Raw genomic sequence first — 25,887 nt, forward strand, 5'->3', positions numbered from 1 at the left:
AGAATTCTTGTAATATTTCTGTTTGAGAGATAGAAAGAATTCAGGGGGTGTATTTGGGCTTTGGGTTTGTGTGAGAGAGTGTTCTTATATTCTCAAATTGTTCAATAGTGAAATCATCTCGCCGTCTTCACCCGTTGATGTAGGCTAAAAGTTGAATCACGTAAATCCCTATGTTTCACGTGTATGTTTATTTTTTGCATTATTTTCTCGTGCCATTAAGGCCCATACTTGGTAAGTGATTTTCGCGAAATCCTGATATTATTCAAACAAACTGGTATCAAAGCCACTATCTACCGATGTTTTGTTACAATGGCTGCACACGTCTCAACTGCTAAGTATGAGATCGAGAAATTTAATGGGCGAAATAGCTTCAGCCTGTGGCGTATCAAAATGAAAGCTTCGCTTGTTACACAAGGGCTGTATAAGGCCTTAGAGGGTAAAGAAAAGTTACTTGCAAGTATGGTAGAACCAGATAAGGAAGACTTGCTGGCAAAGGCTCACAGTGCTTTACAATTGAGCCTGATGGACGAGGTGTTGCGAGAAGTTGCAGACGAAGAGATGGCTTTCGATCTATGGAAGAAATTGGAGAAGTTGTACCTGTAAAAATCTCTCACAAACCGGCTGTACCTGAAGCAACGGTTATACACCCTGCGGATGAAAGAAGGTACACAAATAAATGAGCACCTTGATGAGTTCAATAAAATCATTATGGACATGAAAAATGTTGATATTAAAATTAGTGATGAGGACCAAGCCTTGATTGTGCTATGTTCTCTACCTCACAAATACGACTATTTCGTTGATACTCTACTCTATGAAAACGATACTAATTCTAAGGAGGATGTTAAAGCCTCCTTGAACTCTCAGGAGTTGAGAAAGAGAATATCTGAAATTGGAGTAGAAAATCAGGCAGAGGGTCTGGTTATGAGAGGTAGAGACAAAGCAAGTGGTTCAAGAAACAGAGGTCGCTCAAACTCCAAGTCCAGAAAAATTAAGTGTTACCACTGTCATAAGAAAGGGCACTTCAAAAAAGACTGTCCAGAGAGAAAAGATAAAGGAGACAAAGGTAAAGCCTTTATAAGTGCTAAAGCAGCTGTCGTAGAGGAGAATTCTGATGTTACAGAAAATGTCTTGTTTGTGACCACCGGCCGCTCAAAAAATGAATGGATTCTTGATTCGATTTGTTCCTTTCACATATGTCCCAAGAAAAATTGGTTTACTACCTATCAATCAACTGATGGTGGCATCGTTTGATGGGAAACGATATGGCTTGCAAAATTATTGGTGTAGGAATAATTTGAATCAAGATGCATGATGGCATTGTGAGGACTTTGACAGACGTGCGGCATGCTCCAGAATTGAAGAAGAATCTCATATCTTTGGGAACTCTCGAATCCAAAGGCTACACATATTCATCTGTAGGTGGAGTTCTCAAAGTCTGCAAGGGTGCTCTGGTCGTGATGAAGGGGCAACTGATCAATGGCCTCTACCACCTTCAAGGTAACACTGTATCAGGTACTACATCAATTTCTGAGTCAAGAAACTCAGAAAGTGATACCACTCAGCTATGGCATATGTAGCTTGGCCATATGAGTGAACGGGGCATGACGATTCTGAGTAAACGACGTTTGCTGTGCGGTCAGAACACCGAAAAGCTGGACTTCTGTGAGCATTGTGTCTTTGGTAAGCAGTGCAGAGGCAAGTTCAGCACGGCGGTCCACAGGACCAAAGGTATAGTAGATTACATCCACTCAAACCTTTGGGGTCCCGCTCTTGTACAATTAAAGGGTGATTATCGATATCTTTTGACCTTTATTGATGACTTTTCGAGAAAGGTCTGGGTGTATTTATTGAAGCACAAAAATGATGTCTTTATCAACTTCAAGCAATGGAAGGCGTTGATCAAGAAGCAGACTGGGAAGAAAATAAAGCGCATGAGAATCGACAATGGCATGGAATTTTATGAAAATGAGTTCAACGAGTTCTGCAAGAATGAAGGCATAGTGAGACACCGCAGTGTTGTAAAAACACCACAACAAAATGGAGTTGCAGAACGGATGAACAAAACTCTCTTAGAGAGGGCGTGTTGCATGCTATCAAACACTGGTCTCTCTAAGGACTTTTGGGCTAAAGCAGTTAATACTGCTTATTATTTGGTGAATAGGTCTCCCTCGACTGCTATTGAGTGCAAAACCCCTGAAGAAATATGGTCTGGTACTCCTGCTGATTACTCTACTTTGAGAGTGCTCGGTTGCCCTGCATACGCTCATGTGAATGATGGTAAACTTGAGCCGATGGCACAAAAATGCATATTCCTAGGCTATGCATCAGGTGTGAAAGGATACAGGTTGTGGTGCACCGATCCTAAGTCACCTGGGTTTCTTATCAGCAGAGATGTAAAATTTGATGAGTCTACGATGCTACACCAGCAAAAGGCGGAGTCTATCGATGCAGGAAAAGACCACGATGTCAGTAAAAGGGTGGAGTTAGAAGTTGAAACTCCAGACGATTCACAGCCCATCCAGTAGGAAGTAGAAGAAGAGGAAGAACAATACACTATTGCCACTGGCAGACAAAAATGACAAATCAGACAACCCCGGAGGTATGCAGATTTTGTTGCTTATGCATTATCTGTAGCTGAGAACGTAGAAGAGCCTTCCACGTATCAGTAGGCTATCATGGGTTCTGAGTCTACCCGGTGGACTATTGCCTTGACTGAGGAGCTTGAATCTCTTTACAAGAATCATACTTGGGAGTTGGTGAAACGACCCAAAGGCCAAAAGATTGTTGGGTGCAAATGGGTCTTCAAGAAGAAAGAGGGAACTCCAAGGGTTGAAGATGCAAGGTTTAAAGCACGCTTAGTGGCGAAGGGCTATACTCAGAAGGAAGGTGTCAACTTCAATGAAGTATTCTCACCTATCGTGAAACATAGTTCTATTCGCGTGTTGCTAGCATTGGTTGCTCTGTTTGACTTAGAGCTTGGACAGCTCGATGTCAAGACAGCCTTTCTACATGGAGAGTTGGAGGAGCAGATTTATATGCAGCAGCCAGAGGGGTTTACTAATCAAGGAAAAGAAGATTATGTTTGCTTGTTGAAGAAATCTTTGTACAGCCTGAAGCAGTCTCCTAGACAATGGTATAAGCGGTTCGACACTTTCATGATCGAACACGGATACTCATGGAGTGAGTATGATAACTGTGTTTATCACAGGAAGCTCTCAGATGGATCTTTTGTGTACTTATTATTGTATGTTGATGACATGTTAATTACTTCCAAGACATGTCAGAAATTAAAAGGTTGAAGACTCAGTTGAGTAGTAAGTTTGAGATGAAAGACTTGGGAGCAACTAAGAAAATTCTGGGTATGGAGATACGTACAGATCGACGAGCAGGCAGACTGTACTTATCTTAGAAGAAGTACATAGAGAAGATGCTTGAGCGATTCGGAATGCAGTGTTCGAAGCCTATAAGTACCCCACTTACTGCTCATTTTAAGCTTTTAGGTGAATTATCACCTCAGACTGAGGAGGAGGAGGAGCACATGTCTCATGTTCCTTATGCTAGTGCAGTTGGCAGCATAATGTATGCCATGGAGTGCACTTGATTGGACATTTCACAAGCTGTCAGCGTTGTCAGTAGATATATGGGACACCCTTGTAAGGTTCATTGGCAGGTAGTGAAATGGATATTGCACTACTTGAAGGGTACTGTAGATATTGGCTTGGTGTATGACAGGAACAGTGATTCCAGTGGACATATTGTCGGTTTTGTTGATTTTGATTATGTTGGAGATCTGGATAGACGAAGATCTCTAACATGTTATGTTTTCACTCTCTCTGGTTGTGCCATTAGCTGGAAGGCAACATTACAATTTGTAGTTGCCTTGTTTACAACAGAAGCTGAATACATGGCTGCAACAGAGGCAGTGAAAGAAGCTTTGTGGCTGAGAGGTTTGGTTGGTGATCTAGGCTTACAACAGAATCAGACTGTTGTGTACTGTGATAGTCAGAGTGCCATACATTTGACCAAAAATCAGATGTATCATGAAATAATTAAGCATATTGATGTTAGAGTTCATTTCATTCAAGATATAATCTCTCAAAGAGGAATCACGGTGAAGAAGATTCCAATGGCAGAAAATCCAGCATATATGATGACCAAGCATATTCCAGTAGTCAAGTTCAAACATTGGTTGGACTTGATCGGCGTCAATAGCACATGAGAGCCCTATTGGGGACTAAGGTGGAGATAGCTGGAGAAGATTGACTTTCGAGCATGAGAGAATTCAAGCCAAGGTGGAGAATTATTGTTATGTCTTGAATAAAGCAGCCGAAGTCAACAATGGCTACTGAGTTATTTAGATGGAGACAAATGTGTCTCTCCCACATTAATGAACGAGTGGTTGGCATCCATCATTGTTGAAAAAGGTAACATTGCAAATTCTAAGTCAAAGGAGTAAATTACTCACCTCACACTTGTCCATTGTAGCATTCAAAAACAATACATTGAAGAACAAGATAGAGGACATCGGCCATTGACAACACATTCCAAATGAGAAAGTCTTGGACGGTGCATCCCAAAGGAGAAAAAATGAGAGCCTATTAGGTGGGCATTTAATAGAAGGAGATAGAACTGATACATGATGTACAGTTCCATTTCCTTTGCTATAAATAGGAAGAGGGGATTGAACCAAATGACAAGCTCATCAGGTACAGCTAGGGGTGTCAATAATGCTCGACTGGCCCGAACCCACCCTGAGCCCGGCCGGACCCGACCCTGATGTGTCAGCCCGAAGGGCGGGTTAGGGTTGAGTTTTAGTCTAACCCTGGCAGGGTCGGGTCGGGTACAGGATAAGACCTCGGACTTAGCCCGCCCCGGCCCGGCCCTATATATGTTATAGGTATATATATATATATATATATTATCAAGGAAAAGATAAAAAAACCCTTAGAGACGGCTAAACCCTAAGAATGTATTTTCATTTTTCACTTTTCCTCCAAATCTCTTAAGGGAGAAAAGCCGCCGCTCGTGTGTGCAGTTTTTCTCTCTTGATGTAATCGGCAAGAAGCTCATCTTCTTCGGTAGTCCATGGCCCTCTTTTTAGGCCAACCTTACTACAACACGGCGTCTTACTCGACGATGAAGACCCTATGCCATCGCCGCCACCGCAGCCGCTGCTGTTGCCGATGCTAATCCCAGTGTCGGCTTTCTCATTTCTTTTTTCTTTTTCTCTGTTTCTTCTTTGGAAGGGTTTTTTAATGCTGTGTATAGTCGGTGGACTTAAATATACGTTATACGTGACGAAAAGTGTGAGAGGGCTAGAGAGAGAGAGAGAGAGAGCCGAAGAAGATGGGAAGCGGGGAAGAGAAGTTAAGAAAGTAGAGAGAAATGGGTAGATCGATTGAAGGGCCTTGAGGTGGGGACCATCATACAGTAAGTAGCTTTCTTTGTCTGTTTAAGAATTTTTTTTTTTGGGTAGAAGGTCTGTTTAAGAAATGATCCAATGCATTTTGATGCTCATGTGTAACCCTAAATATGGATGTATTCTCAATCCTAGGGTCAAGACAGGGTCGATCAGGGTCGGGTTGGGTCAGAGAAAACCCTGGCAGGGTCAGACCGGGTTGAGGGTTTCTTAGGCCCTGCCAAGGTTGGGTTGGATTAGGGTTTAGATTAAGGCCCTAGGGATGGGTTAGGGTTTAGACCAGGCCCGGCCCAACCCGACCCATTGACACCCCTAGGTACAACAAACCCAAGCAAAGAATTACATAGAATTCTTGTAATATTTCTGTTTAAGAGATAGGAAGAATTCAGGGGGTGTATTTGGGCTTTGGGTTTGTGTGAGAGAGTGTTCTTGTATTCTCAAATTGTTCAATAGTGAAATCATCTCGCCATTTTCACCCGTGGATGTAGGTTAAAAGCCGAACCACGTAAATCCCTGTGTTTCTTGTGTATGTTTGTTTTTTGTGTCATTTTCTCATGCCATTAAGACCCACACTTGGTAGGCGATTTCCGCAAAATCCTGGTATTATTCACAACATTTGGAGAATGCTGCAAACATCTCTCTCACTCACTCTGTTTGAAGACACCAACTGAAGCACCTTCCCTCAACTGCTGTTGCCGGAGAGATTACGAATGAATGAGAGGGAGCTGCTACCTTCACTCACTACTTTGTTCGTCGTTGCCAAAGAGGAGATAGGGCCACAACGGCGTTTGGAGACACCAACCGAAGCACCATTGAAGCTACCGGTTCCCTTGCTCTGACACCATTGACTGGTTCCTCTGTAGATTTCCTTTTGGTTTCCTACAAAGAGTCTAGCAGCGACGACAACTCCTCCTTCAGGAGCTCATGGTTCACTCAACAGAGTTGCAATGGTGGGCTCTGCCCTTATCGGTACCTTCGCTTTTGCCATGTTGATCTAAGACTCCATCATCATTCATTTCCTCACAAGATTTCTTTTGTATTTTATTTGACCCCCCCTTTTTTTTTTTTTACTTATTTTACGGTTGATCTTCTTGTGTTTATTCATGGATGGATGGTGATGATCCATTTGAGTTGATTCATTTTTATATTTGTACTCATTATTGGGAGATAATAATTTACTGGTAGCTTGGCATTAAACGTGAGATCTAATGGTAATGGTTGTGGATGAATCACATTGTATACTGAAATCACATTAATAATGAAATTTTTACCCCCTTTATACATTTTTGGTTTTCGAGTTCCAGAGATCCTTCTTGAAATTTCCTTATTATCTTTGCCAATGAAATTATGATTGAGATACAAAGAGATAGAGAGGAATAAGCTCATGCTAAAGTTATAGTTTAATCATCTTCAGTCATGGATAGAGCATCTTTGTGTTCCTTTGTAGGACCTGTTCCACCCACCTGGCAACAAATGTTTCATTTTCATAATGGGATTAGTTCCAACACTGAACATTACCTATTAAACGAGAGGCGGAGGTAGGAAAACCCTCTGCCACCATAAAGAGAGATGAGGGAATAGGAGATCCCTCTGTAAGCGATTCTGTGATCCAAAGGATATGGGTGGAATCAAAGCAGATATGGCAAATCACAGGTCCTGCTATTTTCAGTCGTGTAGCCTTGTAAGCTATGACTCTAATAAGTCAAGCATTTGCAGGACACTTGGGGAATCTTGACCTTGCTGCAATCTCCATTGCTTCCACTGTTATCAGTTCCATCAGTTTTGGATTCTTGCTACTGTTCTTTTCTTCATTTCCCATTTTTTTTTCACTAGATTTTCATCTATCCTTCTCGATCTATTGCTTCTGAATTGATAGAACAAAGGATTTGTTTAGTTGGGTAAAACAAGAGCGTTGGAGACTCTGTATGGTCGGCACCAAATAGTACCACATGCTAGGGATGTATTTACTTGCAACGTTCTTCTATTGTTCTGTTCCTCTTTGCGGTCCTGTTCTTCTTGCGAAGGAGAAAAATCTGAAAACCCTCTCGGATGAATCATAGAGAGATGAGGGAAGAGGTTAACCCATGGTTTAGGTTTAGGTTGGGTTACACCAATCCGGGTTAGTCGGTCAGTTAGGATTTAAAAGTTGGCATTTAAATACAGACCGTTAGATTTGGTTGTGCCACATGTCACATTCTCAAAGGGGAAATAACAAGAAATTACAGATTAGGAAATGGAGAGGAGAAAAATCCGGCCGAAATGAGGAAAAATTTTTGTTGCTACGCCCATAGCAGGAATGTACAAGGCTAGCAGCCAAGGAAATGGAATAACTCACTTTCTCTTTGGGTTCTTAAATATCCTTCTAGGTTTTTGTATTTTCCAAAATACCCCTTAAGATCCCATTTATTTGGCTAACAGCCTAGTAGCAGGAATGTAGTAGCAAAATTTTGTCCCCAGAATGACCGCCCATCCATTGCCGGAGCACCCTGCTCAGGTGGGGTCTGACGTAGGGTCCACCCTGGAAAATAATCCTCTCCAATTCCTTAAAATTGTGCAGTTCGAGATTGGTTTGTATCAATACCGATCCAGATCGTGAGATCGATACCTCAAACTATGGGTAGACTAACACCTGTTTGTCTATTTTTCTCTTTCTCAAATGAGATAATCTCTCTGCCTTCCAATGTACGATATTGTTTTATCGCACCTTATTGGTCTCCTCTATGTAGCACTCCTCTATACCCTTTGCCCAAAGAACCCTCTCGACTTCTCTCCCAAAGAAAAAATAAAAACACAGGGTAAAGGTTGTCTAAGACTCTATGGTAACGTTCTTAAAACGTGGTTATGTGTTTTTCTGTTTTTTTTTTTTAAACAAACGGGGCACCTGGCACACTTTTGAGCCCAATATGAGCAACACCAAAAGTTTGTTTCTCACATTTGAAAAACACTTCTACCAATTTTCAGAAAAACATCTAACGACATAAGTTAAAGAGGGGCAATAATGGAATTTGCCATCTAAAACATAACAATGTGTAAAAGTAGCCCTAAATCGCAAAGGCTCTCTCATCTTCTCAACACATCTTAGCTTGAACGACGACCTCTGCAACTCGCCCTCTCCATCTTCGTGCAAAATCTCTGCAACTCGACCTCTCCATCTTCGTGCAAAATCTCTATAGCTCGACCTCTCTATCTTCGCTTATGACCTCTACAACTCAACCTCTCCATCTTCGCGCACAACCTCTGCTACACAACCTCTCCTCTTCGCGCACGACCTCTCCACTTGCACTTGACCTCTATAACTCGTCCTCTCCATCTTCGCGCTCGACCTCTGCAACTTGACCTCTCATCTTCGCATTCCGACTTTGCTCTTCTGTGAAGACTCACCTAGAGTGATAATGGTTTTTTTTTGGTTGGTTTGGAAAAAGTTACTTAAGTATACTTTTTTTTTTTTCTTTTATTTGCTCATGGTGATGGAAAACAATGGTCGAACTAATGTTTTTTTTTAATGCTTTGGATGGTATATTGCTTTGGATTCTGAATGGTTTAAGTTTAATTTACTCTTAATATGTGTCCCTATTTAATTTTTACCTCTTAATTTGTGATCTATTCTTAGGAATGACTCATAATGGTCGTGTGTCTAGTGAGTACTTGGAACAACTAAAAAGAGAAGACGCAGAAGAAAAAGTTATGTTGTCTATGGTTATTATGCCCTGCAAATGAAGATCATGTAGGACATTTCAAGTGGGTAGACGCCCACAAGCCCAATGAGGATATTGATGAATGCGTCCATGAATGTTCTCAAGACTGGCATTCAGACTCATCCACCAAGAGGAAATCAGCCGAAGTATTTTGTATTGGATGTTGCATATTTCTTGTTAATATGGAACCTGATCATATTAATTGTTTTTGTTTATGTTTTATTTCAACTCTAAAATTCAGTTGTAATATAACTTGTTTAAACTCATGATTGTACTGCCTAAACAATTTAAGTAGTTTTTAATTGTGATGTTTGCCTTTTTTTTTTTTTCTAAAAAAACCAGAGGGTTACATGTCACCCTTAGTTTTCAAACGAAACTCAAATCACCCCTAAGTTTTTTAAAATACTCAAATCACCCCAGTATTAGACCCCAATATGATAAATTAGTCCCTCCTATTAGTTTTATGCGATTAAGTGATGATGTTAGCGAGTTAAGTAAATTTAAGGGTAACTTATAGATCACCCCTTGATTTTCAATCGAAACTTAGATCACCCCCTGATTTTTGGAAAAAACTCAAATCACCCCTGATTTAGACCCCAAAATGTCAAATTAGTCCCTGACGTTAGTTTTATGCTGTTAAGTGATGATGTCACCCAATTAAAACAATTTAAATCCCTAAACTACCCTTGACCAGTGTAAAGTAATTTTTTTACCCTTGGATCTAAAAACCTTAAAATCATCCTCTTCCTCTCACCTCTCTTCCTCACATGACCTGCAACTCTACTTTACTAAACAAAAAAAAACTGCAACTCGAATTCCAAAGTAGACACCTACGGCAAGTGAACGAAAGCCCTTTCTCGCCTCTCCGCCGCCACCTCCGTCGTCGACGCCACCACCTCATGTGACCCAAACCCTAACCCTAACCCTAACCCCGATTCAAAGCAAGAGGAAGGCGTTGGAGACGGTGGCTGTTTCAACACACCTGACGACGTGTCATCAGTCTCATTGACATTTCCGCAAATAGATGGAGCATGGCACTGTAGGTGGTCCCCGATTTTCCACTCCTATTTGGAAACGAAAGAACAATTATCGGAGTTGGAATTGGGATTCGATTACTTTGATGGGTTTTCTACAAGTCATGGAAAGATTACAGCTCCACAAGGACCACATCTCTGCAACAACATTCTTCTACTCTTCCAAAACCAAAAGATAGATCAGAAAGACACAAGATAGTATTGCTTATATCGTCGCCTTCTTCCTTGATTTGTTTCTGTTGTTACCGTATTCTTTGCCGACAACGGTTTGGAGGTAAATGGGCAACAGTTTGGAGGTTATCAAATTTGCAAGCCTACGATGCCGCAATTTCCCAACTCTCCACGCTTCCTCCTAAACCCCGCCGAGGAAAGAGACGGAAACCGAAAAAGACAACAATCAAAAAACATTTACAAAACCTAAGGAAAGCGAGAGAAAAAAAAAAAGCAAAAACAAAGAAAGAATGTTCAGAAAAACGGATTTAATTAAGCAGAAAATTAAAGACCCAAATGCTAAATGGGGTGAGGCAATACAACGAACTGCTTGGGACCAGACCAGGCCACTTTGCTAAATTTCTTGACGGTGATCCAGCGGCGATCCTGTAGACAGCCCTCGTAGAAGAGATTGGGGGCTTTGGCGCCGCTCTCAGAAATGATGAAGTCGGAGCTGAAGTTATCGGTGGCAGCTTTGAGGTCGGAAATTGAGAACTCAGAGAAAGGAGGGACTCCAGCAGCAACGGCAGATGCGTCGGCATCACCGAAGGGAGGTGGGTGATTAAATGACGGGTTTTGGTTATGATGGTGTACTTTGCATATCTCTGGTTCAGTCTCCCGTAACGGAGACGATTCACAGCAGCCCGTGACTCTTGTCTCTATCCCTTTGCACCCTCACCACACTCTTGAGCAGTTTGATTGCGGTGGCGGTGGCAACAGGAAGAAGGAGAAGAAGAGCAGCAGAAGGAGAGAGGAAGGGGTGGAGAGAGAGGGGGAGGGGGTAGTGATAATCGCGCAGGGAAGAGGATGGTGTGGGATGAGGCTGCACGGCGGTGATGGTGGTAACAGTGGGTGGCGATGGTGGCTGGGGCAACGGTGGTTGTAGCGGTGGTGGTGATTTGGGGTATAATTGGAAATAATAAAATTGATATCTTAAATATAATTTACAAGTTTTAGGTATCTAAAGTACATTTTCTACAAACATTGGATACCTCAATTGTTATTATTTATTTTATTTTAATTGAGATTAAAATTGTCTTTTAAATTTTTTATTTGATTTAAGTTAACACCGTTATTGTAGAAGGAAATATTTAAGTTTTTTTAAAATCAGGAGTGATCTGAGTTTTGATTGAAAAACAGAGGATGATCTGTAATTTACTGTAGATTTAAATCCCTAAACTACCCTTGACCAGGGTTGATTTACGATTACCTTTGAATCAAAAACCCCAAAATCAGTCATCTTCCTCATATGACCTGTAACCCACCGCCACTGGTCCTTGCATCTCTTACCCTGCTTATTTCTTCTTGCATCAACCATGGATCCAACCTGCAAAAAGGAACTTAAACCCACCGCTACCAGTCCTTGCATCTCTGTCTCTCTCTCTCTGAAAGAAGAATAGAAACCCTAAACAAAATCCGAAGAAGAGATACCAAACCCAGGATTCGAATCAGCATCTCTTCCGGCGATAGTGGTTGGTTCAGCAACGAAGGGGACTGCTCCGCCATCGTCCATGGAAATCCAACTTGTCTCCTCCTCTTCGAAACCCTGTCTCCTACTCTCTGAAAACCAACTCTCAAATGCGATAGCGAACCCTCCGCGCGGGCGGCGGGCTGAGTTACGGCTCTTAGGAGAGAATTCTCCAGAGAGGAATAAGCGTAAAGCAGGTAGCTAAGAAGATTTTATTTCTTTTATTTTTAAAATTTGGTAACCGGAAGTGCCAAATTCAATAAACCATTCTAGTGTGGAACTGTGGATGGATACTGCTAGTACTCTCAAAAGTATATTTCAGAAACAAAATCCCTTCAACCAGGGATTGCTCTGATCTTGGATTTACTCTTTTGCAAAAAAAAAAAAAGTGAGATGCTATATATCTTTCTCCAAAAAAAAAAGAAAAACAGAAAAGAGCAGGTGAGATCCTGCCATCCTGGGGACTGTGTGGGAGTGGGACATGGAGGGATTGTTCCACTTGTGCATTACGAATCCGGTGCCTTCTCTGGTACTTCATCAGCTGAAGGACCCAGCTTTGGTTTTTTGGCACATTTTCTCTCATCAGATTTCATTTCCTGTGAATGCAATTGATTTTCCTTAAGCTTCTTTTCTTGTTCCTTTTCTCTGAGTAATTGAATGGGAGTGATTCTAATGCAGGTAGACTGGAGTTTCTTCAGTGCCAGCAGTTTTTCGACCATTATCTCGAACTGCTACTGTGATTCACCTTTCCTTTGGAGTTCCATCAGATGCATATCCAACATTAGATCCTTCTCTCTCAATTTCTTCTGTCTTTTCCTTCTCTAATCTCAACTGTTCGAGCTTCTTCCGGATCGAACTCAGATCCTCTGCAAGAGATGCATCTAATGATACGATCTTGGATGGCGTTGAAGTGATCAGATGATTCTCCTTATCCGAATCGCCTGCCAGCGAGATCTCTATCTGTTTAGGTCGCTAAGAAGATTTGAGATTGGAAATCAACAAAGATCTTATTGCGTAAGACTCAGGAGTTTCAACCTCCCTTGGCAGAGAACTATGAAGGTTCGTTCAATTTATTTCTTTTACTCTCCATTGTTGTCCTTTCAAGTTTCCTCCATTATTTTTGTTATTAGACTCCACCCTAGGCTTCTTTGGTTTCTCCTTGCGCTCACAGCACAACGGCAGCATCTCCATCTCCGTTGGCTTCTTTGAGAGTGGGAGAGAGAGACGGAAGAGATTATCGTGAAATAGCAGACAGATGAAAAATGAAAATGAAAATGAAAAGAAAAGATGAAAATGAAAAGTCAAAATTTGAGGTTAAATTTGTTATTTCACTTTTTGATTTGATTTAAGTTGACATCGTTACTATAGAGGGGTACGGATGACTATTTTCAAAAAATCATAGGATGATTTGAGTTTCATTTGAAAACCAAGGATGACGTATAATTTATCCAAAATCATAAATATAAAAATCATGATGTATGTGGTAATTATGTAATTTTTAATAAACAACAATGATTCTATTAAGTGCGATCTATACAAATTTCTGTGTATTCTAAACTTCAGAAACGTGTATTTTTTTTTTCCAGAAATACCATACAGCATTTCAGGACTCAGTAATATTCAGAGTCCAAATCCTACCTTAATACCTCTTGCCTCTTATTGCAGACAAGTCACTACGATTCAAGAAATCGAAGCGCAAATAAACTTAAAAATGGATCGAAAAACGTTTTCTAATTTTTTTTTTGCTTTACTCGATTCACACGAAATACTACTTGCCAAGAAATTTCGTTTACTATTAGTTAATTGAAAAGAAATGCTTACTGAATCCAAGATTTCTTCAAAATTACGGAAAGAAAAGGATTAGGGGTTGAAGGATTCTGAAAATCAAAACAGAGAAGAAATCAAGCTAAAACGAGAAGAGGAGATGTAAATTAAAGTAGTGAAAGAGAATCTTAATTTAGGCGTACCTTGTTATCAATCTGTGAGCAGTTGCTGTCACTGTTACTGGGATTTTTTGGATTTACTTCTTTCACGGTGATCGTTACTCGAAAATTTACCGGCAAAGGTCGAGCCTGGTCGATCTTCAGTGGCATGGAAGACATGGATTCCAAGGTAAGAGAGAAGGAGGAAGAACATAACCAAGAGGTAGAGCCATATGAGCCATGGGAAAATTATCACCTCCAGTTTGCTGACCGGCCCAGTTCCTCAGTTTCTCTAATAGGGGATGGTGGATCCCACCCGGGCAGGGTGTTTGGGCATGGGTAGAGAGGTCATTTCAGCCCCCTTTGTTAGAGGAAGCTGGGAACTGGGCGGTCGCAAAACTGGAGGTGATAAAGATCCATGAGCCATGACACCTCTGGAAACTCAATAATGAGATCGTCGCCTAAACCAAACATGTACAGGAAGGATACCTGCAACTCATCTTTCTTTGTTTTCAAACTCTTAACGATTTGGAGGAGATGATTTGTAAGTTTTTTTTTTATTAATTGCAAGGGCATTTTTATCACTTTATTTCTTGATTTTAACATTTTTAGTCTTAAACTAATGGAATGGGAGTATGTATTAATTTTTAAAAACCTCAGGGCATGCAGTGAACTAAGGGACGTTTTTTGTAATTACATGATACCTTAGGGGAGGTACATGAAGATCCCCTAATTTTCTACTTGGCCCAGTCTAATACTCTAACCCATGCATCTCCTTTCTTCCTCCCCATGATTAGGGCTAAACAGGGTCAGCCCGGCTCAAGGTTGGATTTTCCAGGCCTTGAACCAGGTTCAGGTCGGACTTGGGCCCGGGTCCAACTAAGGAGACTTCGACCCTCTTACCCTAATTATTACACATATGATACATCCATCTCTCTCTGCAACTTTGCTTCACGGGGAGAATGGCGGGGAAAACAAGAAGAGGAGGAGGAGCAGGAGGAGGGGGAGAAGAAAAACAGGAAGCAGTCCGGCTAAAATCCATAGCGGAGAAAAAATACATACAGTCGGAGCTGAAACCTGCCCTAAAGTTCGCCAAGAGAGCGCAGCGCCTCCATCCCCAACTACAAGGCATCTCCGAATTGGTCACCGCCTTGGACATCCTCCGCATCGCCTCCAAGGAGTCCACCACCCACACTTCTGCCCTTCCTGACTGGTACAAGATCCTGCAAGTAGAGCCCTTCTCCCACATCAACTCCATCAAGAAACAGTACAAGAAGCTTGCCCTCCTTTTACACCCCGACAAGAACACTTCCGTTGCCTCCGAAGATGCCTTCAAGCGCGTCGGCGAAGCCTTCCAAGTCCTCTCCGATAAGGTACGTCGCAAAGAATATGACCTCAAGCTTCGTATCTCTTTACAATCCCAGGCTACGGCAGCAGCAGCCACCACCACCTCATCCTCCGTCGGTACATTCTGGACTGCCTGTACGACTTGTCGCTTGTTCCACCAATTCGAAAAACGCTATATTGGTCACCGTCTCATGTGCCCTAGCTGTAAGAAGAGCTTCTTAGCTGTCCAAGTTACGTTTGGTGAGTCGGAAGACGATGAAACTGCGGTTAGGGTTAGAGCTTCTAGTGCTAGGGTTCCTACCCAGAAGAACAAGAAGAATGAGAAGGCGGAGGAGGAGGAAAATCTAAGAACGTATGTGCGAAGACATTTGAGAAATGTGAATCTGAAGCGGAAGATCGATTCTATTGATTCATCATTGGAGGCATCTCATTCCAAGAAGTTAAAGCCCAGAGGCGAAATGACCTTGGCAGAGATGCAATTGGAAGCAAAGCTGAAAGCCAATTTGAAGAGGATGACAGCCAAGGAAAAGATGAAGGATACGGATTACTCAGAAGGGAAGCAGGAGAAGAAGACGAGGGAGAGATCAGTGGGTTCTGAGAATACGGATTACTCAGAAGGGAAGCAGGAGAAGAGGACGAGTGAGAGATCTGTGGGTTCTGAGAATGGTGTTCTCGAAATTACTACGGTCGAGGATTCAGAGAGTAATGGTATTCACAAGCATAAGATGGAGCTTAGGTCTAGGAAAGCTCAGGATACCGTAAAGATAAAGAAGACAGATAAAAGGGGGAAGGATAAGGAAAACGAGAGGCAAAACTCTTCAAAGAGTAGGCATTTGGTGGTCAAAGATTTGGATTTGTATGGTTTAGACAATGATAGGATCAGGCATGGTATTAAGAAAGTTCAGAAAAAGCTAAAGGAGAGAACGAGGGGGAAAGGTAACAAGGAGAAGGAGAAGCCATCGGAGAGACAACTGGTTTCAAAGAGTAATGGATTTGAAGCTTGGACTGCGAATGATTCTGATTTCTATGATTTTGATAAGGATAGGATGGAACATAGTTTTAAAAAAGGCCAGGTATGGGCTGTTTACGATGATGATGATGCCATGCCTCGGCATTATGGTTTGATTGACGAGGTCATCTCGGAGTATCCTTTTGAGGTGAAGATGAGTTGGTTAAACATACAGAACAATGGAGATGCATCTTCAATCTGTTGGGAGAATTCAGGTTTCCATATCTCATGTGGAAGGTTCAAGGTCGCTATGAAGACTGCCTTCAATTCAGTGAATTTCTTTTCACATCTTGTGGATTGTGAAAGAGTGGCAAAGGAGGCTTACTGTATTTACCCAAAAAAGGGTTCAGTCTGGGCTCTTTATAAAGGGGAATCTTTGAATGGTGATGAAAGTTTCCTGTCTTGTGGCAATAACCGTTGCTATGACATAGTCGTGTTCCTCACTAGTTACAGTGAGTTGCACGGATTGAGTATGGCGTACCTCAAGAAGGTTGAAGGCTTCAAGACAATCTTTAAGAGGCAAGAGGTTGGATGTCATGCTATTAGATGGCTTGAGAAAGATGATGTTCGATTATTTTCGCATCAGATTCCTTCAAGGAAGCTTTGTGGTACTGAGGCCCCAGACCTACCAAAAGACTGTTGGGAGCTTGATCCGGCTTCACTTCCGCCAGATTTGCTTTATGTTGGTATGGGGAACTGACTATTAGTTGCAGAAGCTATGCTTTATGGTAATCTAACTACTTTGATGGAATCATGGGGTTGATATGAAACATGCTTCCATAACGTATTTGGTTTGATGTGAGACCTGCTTCACTTCATTTTGGTATCATAACTTCTGCTATTTTCCCCCCTTCATGTAAATATATTCGTTTTGTGCTAGTTTTGGTTTACATATTTGGCTAACTCTAATGACTTTGAAACACATTATTTTAGCTTATTTAAAGCTTACTAGATCATGCAGCTGTATAAATTGGAAACACATTTTAGTAGCACATGCTCTACATTCATCTTGTTAGATTTTCTTATTTACCATGCTAGTTGGTTTATATAGATGTTCTAGATTCAGCAGAATGTGATGAACTGTATGTATACACTGGGTTTCTTTGGGTTAATGATAACTTGTTGCAACAATAAATAAATAAATAAAGGACTAATGTAGAACAAATGGTTGCTCTAGTTGAACTCCTCACTCTTCAGTTAAATCACTTGGTTGCTTTTTCCTTTTTCTTTGCCCTTTTCTTGCGGCGTGCTTGTGTTGATAAAACAATAAGTAGGTTGTTTCCATCACTTATTAGTGTCAATAGGTAATTTATTCCCGTTTTACTTATGTTTAAACTATTAACCTAGTACCAAAGTGGGGGGGAAGGGAGGACTGAAAACTGCTTTGATAAAATTTCTGTTAGTCTATCGAACATAATGGAAACATATTTAAGAAATGGAATGTACAACATTGGCACAGGACATTGTTGCGCTCCTATTTAATTGGTGGTGTTTTCAAGGGCTCGAATTACTCAAGATTGTATAAGCATTTAGAGAGCAGGCATTTAAAAATGGTTAATACTCTGTTTAACCTTCTTATGTTTTTCTTAATCAAGATGGAAAATTCATGGTGCAAAACTGAGCTGCCCTTCTGTTTAAAAGGGAATCCGATCAGTTGTTTCAGTAATATTGAGACAAAATTGTGAACTCAAGCAAACTTTGCTTTAAGTTGGGACAGTTACTGATGTAGTGCAAGACCTGTTCAGTAGACCATTCTGAGATGGGCCAATCTGTTTTACTATCAGGAAAACTTGCACTCCATATAGACTTAACTTAAGAGGACTTGTGCATGTGGCCCATCAAATTGATTTTATTAATTTTTTCTTTCTTTTCATTTGTTCACAATACGACGGGGAACTGAACTGTCTTCCACTTTTGTCATCCAACAAAGGTGAATCTAGTTCCAAAGATGGTGTGGCATTGACAACCATATTCCTTTATCTAAAAGCAAGAGATAAATGCACCATTGTAGTACTCTTGAGAAGTCTTCTGCAGTCTTCGACGATAGGAGCTATTCTCCACCATGGCTTCTTATGGTGATCAAGAAGTTGAACCCAAAAATGCTTGTGAACTGCTCTATTAACTGTCTGTCTTTGCTTCAGCCACGACTGCATATTACTAGCCCAGTGTATTCTGCAAAAGCTTACAAAAATTCCCCATATTTTCCTTAAAACAGCTACTACTCCAGCATTGTATGGGCAGAATAAATCCTCTGTTATGCATAAATTCTGTTATCGGGACTTTGTTTAATGTCATGCTGCCTTCTGTGTTGGATTAACTGATAAATCAGAGGCAGATGTGGCAATACGTTTCGATGTTACTGGGAATATTCCAAATGAAGTTAGTTACTGAATGAACATATCCTTACCATCAGACAGGGGGATGGCCGACATCATCACCACAGTGCCTGTAGGCCATCTTTATCTGATGGCATCTGTGCAAATTCTCCGTCAATTCAGAGACAACCATGAGTGCATTAGGATGGGCAGATACGGGGCAGCAGATGGACTGGCTTCAGGGATCCATGAAGTACAATGTCTGTCGTGAACCAATTTGAAATAAGGTCTTTGCAAGCAGATAGATGGATATATCATATATTATCAGATATCTGACCTCATGATGGTGGGTGGTTATGGACACTTCTGAGTGACAACCATCTTTAATTTCTGGAGCTCAATGTAATTACATTGTTGAACAAGTCAGTTTTGGTTCTCTAAAAAGGAAGAATGATTTGTCTTGTTTACGTAAATTTGTAGAATAAACTTGCTCTACATTCTGCGCTATATAGCCCTACTAAAAACCACCACATTAAAGTCTTTTGGAATGTGTGCATTATGAGAACCTTGCTATGATATTGCGTGCAGTTCTTTCTTTCATTTAATAAAATCTGACTTCCATGCTCTCAGGTTGATCAAGTTTGCTACAATAACTATGCTGGACTTCCAATTTCATACTAAAGGTAATTGAGTGTTATTTGATTAGTAATACAAAGATCATCCACATTTGAAGAATGATCTAATCTTTAGGGGATGGTTTTCCTTCAGCCACGGTCACGAGAGGTGGGCAGAAGATATTGGCAAACAATACAGGGAGGGGCCGAGGGGTACACATTTATGACCCTTTTCTTGAATCCATGGTACAGCAAAACTTTTGCGTAATCTTTATGTGAATGAGAATATTGGATAAATTCAATCTGGGTCAACATTAACATGTAGCCATATGTAAGTCCTCAAATTCATTTGTTAAATGGGTAAAATATGAAAACAAAAATAATAATTATAAATTACAAAGACTAAATTCAGCCTTGTTCAATAAATCAATAAACCCTCGATCTCAAGGTTCGGTAGACCATAGTTATTAATGAGAGGTATCCTTTAAAGGGCATAACCAGTGCACGAAACTCCGGAGAAAGGTCATAATATACACAGCCTTGCACACGGTAGCCTTACCCACACTGTACGGAAAGGCTGTTTCCAGACTAACCCGCGACCACTAACCTACTCAAGTACACATGGTTTATGGTTACAATGTTAAATACCCTAAATTGACCTGAGCTGTCGGTGTACCAGTGCAGGCAAGATACAACATAAGTTGCATTGCAATCTTCAAATTTTTTTTTTAATAAGATTTAAGTAATATTTTGAATTGGAACAATCATTCTAACGTTTGCTTCTTACATCATAGACAACAGAAGAAACTTCCCCTCCAAAGCAAAGGTTCTGTGACTAGATCCAAACGAAGACAGCATTAAAACCACAAGTCCTTTAGCAATTAACATGAGAGACACTGGACACGTTGAATGCACCGGAAGAATTATCTGGAGTCTTAAATTACTGATTTAACCATCCAAAGTAGCCTGATGCCTACATCCAAAAGAAACTGAATCAAACGGGGTGGAGGGTGAATCTCCTATCCATTTATTGGAGATGTTTCCTGTAGGCAGAATCGCTGGTCTGGCAGCCAAAGATTGAACAATTGCATAAGTATATCCATAAAGTAAAGTGCTTTAGGTTGAAAACATCCTCTGATTTAAGATTGCATCATTGCCGTGCATGGCCCTTCTGCAAGTAATCGGCATGACCCAGCGGATCTTGATGGGATGATGATAGGGGCATATAAATGTTTCCATTGGCTCATCCCCTGATGATGCCTCAGCATCTCTCCCTCTCATTCCTCTGTGATGCATGCTAAAATAACTCAATTCCTTAATTCAGACCAGTGATGCTTGTGCTCGTCATATCAGCAGGCTTCAAGCGCTCCATTGTCCCCAACAATTTGGTCATCGTGAAGGATTCCCTGGAACAATTTATTGAGACCACTTCCTCTAGCCTACAAGGTGAGAAAAACTGCAATTGTTAGGGGGAAGGGAAGAAGGGTCGTAAGATAGTTGCATCAATTCGCCAGAGATGAAGAGAATTGAGTTCCACATGATGACGACATCCATACCTTGACACCTATGGCAATAGCAGTCTTAAGCTTCACAAGTTCACCTAATCTCAAGGAACCACCTCTACTATCTTTGACAAAAATCAGCGGTACTTCTCTTGAAGAAGCCAAGCTAGGAAGATGCCTGGACAGCCACCGTGGGTTGCAATCAGAAGCCAAAAGTACAGCCTACATCCACAACCAGATGCACGATGAAATATAGAGAACCTTGTCATGCACAAAATTTGGAGACAATCACTCTGCCACGTATAAATATTTTTTTTCCCACCAATCAGAGGATGACAACCCCGAGTTTTGTTGTGTGGATTAAAATCTCAGCTATTCCATCAAACAGAGAAACTTGTAACTCATTGTAGCACTACAAAATACAGTGTGTATGGATGGCAATCTGAATTGCCATATTCTTGGACAGTTAAAAATAAGTATGTACTTTCTTGTGGGGGAACAAATAGAAGAAATAACAAGGTCAACATGAATTCATGGTGATTGAGAAAGCAGAGGACTCATGCTGATCAGGGAAAGCATGTTTCTTCATTCTTTTTTGCGAAGTAGGAGTGGTTGGGGGGGGGGGGGGTGTGTGGAGAAAATAAGTGTGCTTAAAAAAATTAACTTGCCTGAAGCTGAACTGAAGGTTTACGACAATTGCCAGCTACCAGAGGCTTCAGTGCTGAATTTCCCAACTGAGCACTTGGCATCATCCGCTCCAGTACACGGGTGACATCATTGACCCCAATAGAAAATTGTTGCTAAAACAATGCCAATAATATGAGATACAAGTCATTTCCATCATAAAATAAATATACAATACAAGGATTTTCATTAAAGCCAATAGTTATTACACCCAAACAGTAGTCACCTTAATCCATATTTTTTCAGGCAAGGCTCCCTTTGAAAGCTTTCCCGACTCTATCTCCCTGCCAGACAAATCAAAAAAGCGAATCTCTGAAATCTAGTGTCCACTTCAATATTATAGAGTCCGAATCAAACAATTCAAATACTTAAAAAGCTACGAATTAGCCATCCAGTATGGGTTCATTTACATGGTTTGCAGCTCACTGATTTTTCTGAATCTAAGGGACAGATGCCAGATTTGGTTATATAAACAGCTAACTGGTTCAAGGGTGTTGTAAAGAATGTAGCAATGAAAGTACCAAGTTCTGATGTCACTCCATAGCCACATGGGGATCCCCAACCTTATTATTTTGCAACAAATTAAATAGACAAAAGAACCAATGTGCCAAAAAATTGAGCAGACTGAAATTGGCCCCAAAAAGGTAAAATGGAAACATTTCCCTGACAAACAAAAGTTCCCAAAATCATAGCACCAATATGGAAAATAAAAAGAAACTTCTTCCTGTGAATCTGTTGAAATGATGAAGATCACTGATGACCAACAGAGCAACTCATCACGAGGAAATCTTAAGGCTCTAACCGCAGAACAAATTGAGAACCAGCTGATGATAAATATCCTCGTCATGGAAGAAATGAGCCAGATAAATGTAGTATATTGGGAGACAACTCATACATTTGCTGCATTGTCAATGTGTCACTTGAGAGTGTTTGGGCCATATCATCCTAAGCCAAGTACTCATTCATCCAGGGCATTAAGCATGAACTTATATCATGGGTTCTTTCCAATATCATACATACGCTGCTACAGCAGTAGTATGGACAATCCCATATACTATCAGCTGCCAACACTTGTTCATTTGTTGTGCAAACCTGGCTGAGAACCAGAAAATAATGTACATTCTCCAGGTCCATCTGCATTTGTCAAGTTGTGAAATGCAGCAATTCAGCCATACTGTACAGATCAGGTGCTCAGATGGCATATAGAGAAAGACACACTTCATACTGCAACTAGACTATATACTCAATGGAAAACATCTGGACATGTTGATTGAACTTTTTTTTTGGGAGAATAAATATGTATTACCTTACCCCAGGGGGGGGGGGGCAGGGAAAAGAAAGAACATACAAGGGAGAGAGGGGGGGGGGGGGGGAGGAGAAGACAACCAACCTACGCAGAGGTGGTAGAAAAAAGGGAGGGCAGATCAACGCAGAGGTGTCGATTGAACTTAGTAAAGCCAAAAGTGAAGTTTTCAAGAGCTTGCAACACCAAATCAAATAAAGACTGCAGAGCTGGCAAGAGGTACTGCTACCACCAGCTAGAATAACAGTTGTGGTCAAAGTGATGAATGAGGAAAATACCGCATTCATAAGGAATACCTTCTTGGTACCTAAAGCAAATATCATGGACCAAGAACAAAAGCATTAAAGTTATGGTGGGGATACACCAATCAAGACACAATGACAACTTTTTTTTTAAAACAATGTGCCCCCACATTTGACTCCCAGAATAAGGATGGTTGGACTCAAAGATTTGCATTCATCCAACCTAGCCCTCTTCTCAAAGCTATGAAGAGGAATAGTTAATCAAATATTTTCATAATACTTAGAAGTTACACAAGGTGAAGTATCTTCACAAACAGATTTATGGTAAGGAAAATATCAAAAGAAAACCTCAGTCCTCATGGATTCAGAGGAGGATTCTGAATGAATGTAAAACATTTTGGAGAGAGGAGTAGAATGGGCATGGGGAACAGAGACAAAATTAAAACATGTTACAATGCATAACCGACAAATGCTGTTGATGGAAGCAGGCCATGCACACAACAATCAACACCAAAACAAAGATTAATTGCTGATCATTGACCAGGAGTCATGTGGAACGTGAAGCTTTCACATCTCATGTTTGATACAGCAGTTGTGCAGGACAACGGAAGTGTAAACCTGTTATTCTGTTAAGAAGACCGAAGGAGGATTTACTGGAGGGAACACCAACAGTTGTTCGGTTCCCAGTTCCCATCACACAGACACACAGTTTAATAAAAGAAAGTTGGAATGTATCTACGACCAACCACAACTAGGGCAGATGGGGAAGGTGGTCAGACAGAACTGCCATTTTGTGCTAGACTACAATGTATACTGGAGAGGATTGAATTAGAACGCCCTAAGCAGCACAAGGAGATGGAGGACCACAAACACTCCACCTCAGTGGCCGTTAGCACAGCCATTCTGTTCTACCAACCCACTTCGGCTGACGGATCAGTGCACAATTGGATAAGACACACACACACACACACACACAAAAAGAAACCCGAGTTCATGCTCTCAAACATTGTTCGATCCCTGCAATGTGTAATATGAACAGCAGGATACATAAGGAAATTAAGGAGTCAGATTTTTTTCCAAATCAGAGGAGGTAATCAAGCATGAAATATATGCCTAAGTTGGTGATGGGATGATCACAGTTGGATACCACAAATAATCGATGACAGTCGACAACCCTCTCCGGAAAGGGGGTTTCTTTTACTGATGTGGGTTTTAGGAGAAATTTTCAGGCTCCAGTAGTATATTAGTTCGACAATCCTAGAATTCAAGGAAATAGACCAAGAATCAGAGAAAAGCATACATCGAAGCAGATAAAAGCGTTTTGAGTAGATAGTACCTTCCAATTGACTTGAGTAGACGATCAAGATGTTCCCCCTCATAACACTTAGACCTGAACCCACAGAAAACTACTATGTCAGTAAAACAAAAAACCTTGAAACATTTGGTGGGGTGGGGGGTGGGAGGGAGAGGTACGATAATGAGTCACAACTTACTGTTGCTGTTGTTGTATAATTAAAGGGAGAGATTTCTGGGATTCATGAGAACTTCCAGCCTTCTTATTCCTCTTTCGCATGGTTGAACGCCCAAAATTTGCAGGACCCTCTATTATTTGACAGGAATTCGACGACACAACAACGTTTGAAACCTCACAACCTCAAAGGCAGTGCCGCCAGTGCGTCGTTTTAGTTTTGACCCTTTAGTTATTCAGTAGCACAGCGAAAGAAAAACAGAGAGAGAGAGAGAGAGAGTGACTACGTTGGTCTAAAAGACCAATGCCGCCGGGGGTGAAACACAACGAACGCTCAACGGCTTCTATAGCAAGCGCGTCTTTAGACGGTGCAATCAGCGCCTCCGAAATGGGCCATCAAGAGTAGAGGGGAGTGGGGGGGGGCACATAATAGAAGAAGGTATCTTTTTTGGGGGGGAAATTACACGGACCTCCCCTGGATTATATCATATTTTTAAGATCCTCCCCTGTGTTCTCTAAAATTACAAACGTTCCCTTTTTGGAATTAGATGTGAAGTGCAAATGACTCTTTTACGCCCTTCCCCTCTGAACCTACATGGAGCTTATATCGTTAATGGAGACCGAACTGATACCCTTCCGAAGGGTAATGGAGATGGAAGAGCATGGCCTGCGACAAGGAGAAAGGGCTCAAGGGAAGGTTGGAGAAGCCCAAGATCGTCAACAACTTGATAATTCTGACATTATTCTTCAATATTGATTCTCTAATTGGATAATATATAGAGATTACAAAGAGTGAGGGAGCTCAGTAGACTTTACAAGGTACGATTACATAAAATATGACAGATTCAAATCAAAACTTGCAACTTAAGGAAAAGATCCATTTCACATTTGATGAAAATCAATTACACATGAGAAAAATGTGAGAGGGAGAGTATCGTTCAATACTCCCCCTCAAGGTGGAGAATCCAACACCCGAATCTTCAGCTCGTCTTTCAGAAATTGAAAATGAGTAATGCCAAGTGCCTTTGTGAGAGTGTCAGCTAGTTGGTCTTGAGTAGAAATAAACTGTACTTGAAGTTGTTTCTTGGCCATACGATCACAAACGAAGTGAAATTCAATTTCAACGTGTTTCGTGCGGACATGAAACGCAAGATTAACCGAAAGGTAGGTCGTCCCAATGTTATCACACCATAAAATGAGAGCACCAAAAAGAGGGTAGTCAAGTTCTTTTTTTTTTGTTTTTTGGTAAGAAGGTAGCCATGTTTACCAAACAAAGACTCACGACATATCAATTCAGCCGAGACATCAGTCAAGGCCTTGTATTCGGCCTCCATGAAAGAGTGAGCCACGATTTTTTGTTTGCAAGATGTCCAAAAAACAAAAACAATGAGAGGCTAAGAATGGGTGACATAAACAGTCAATGTTGATTCCAATTAATCGAACATGAATCGATTTGAAAAAAGACCTTAGAAATAGTAGATCCTAAGAATATTTCAACGATTTTGGAGTTTTCTTCCTAGAATTGGTTGTATCAAATTGTAAAAAAATCAGAATCAGTGTCAACCGATTCTCGATTTGATTCAGTATTTTTTGAAAACCGGATGCTATTCAAGTCACAAAATACCAAAAGAAAGACAAAAGAAGAAGAAAGT

General features: G+C 41.0%; 2 protein-coding genes across 2 annotated transcripts; one reads left to right on the plus strand and one right to left on the minus strand.

Annotated features, from left to right (window-relative positions):
* Positions 1-14,713: 14,713 nt before the first annotated feature.
* Positions 14,714-17,118, plus strand: LOC122672664. Its single transcript, XM_043870135.1, has 2 exons — positions 14,714-15,854; positions 15,891-17,118. Exons 1-2 carry the CDS (start codon positions 14,714-14,716, stop codon positions 16,805-16,807), a joined length of 2,058 nt encoding a protein of 685 aa, XP_043726070.1. The 3' UTR covers positions 16,808-17,118.
* A 3,246-nt stretch (positions 17,119-20,364) lies between these two features.
* LOC122670535 lies at positions 20,365-24,451 on the minus strand. The gene is made up of 6 exons (XM_043867456.1): positions 24,261-24,451; positions 24,104-24,157; positions 21,449-21,506; positions 21,207-21,338; positions 20,593-20,760; positions 20,365-20,475 (listed from the first exon to the last, which is right to left on the minus strand). The coding sequence occupies exons 1-6, from the start codon at positions 24,338-24,340 to the stop codon at positions 20,386-20,388; spliced, it is 582 nt and encodes a 193-aa protein (XP_043723391.1). The 5' UTR covers positions 24,341-24,451; the 3' UTR covers positions 20,365-20,385.
* Positions 24,452-25,887: the final 1,436 nt, after the last annotated feature.

Source organism: Telopea speciosissima, chromosome 8 (genome assembly GCF_018873765.1).
Source record: "Telopea speciosissima isolate NSW1024214 ecotype Mountain lineage chromosome 8, Tspe_v1, whole genome shotgun sequence".
Taxonomy (NCBI): Eukaryota; Viridiplantae; Streptophyta; class Magnoliopsida; order Proteales; family Proteaceae; genus Telopea; species Telopea speciosissima.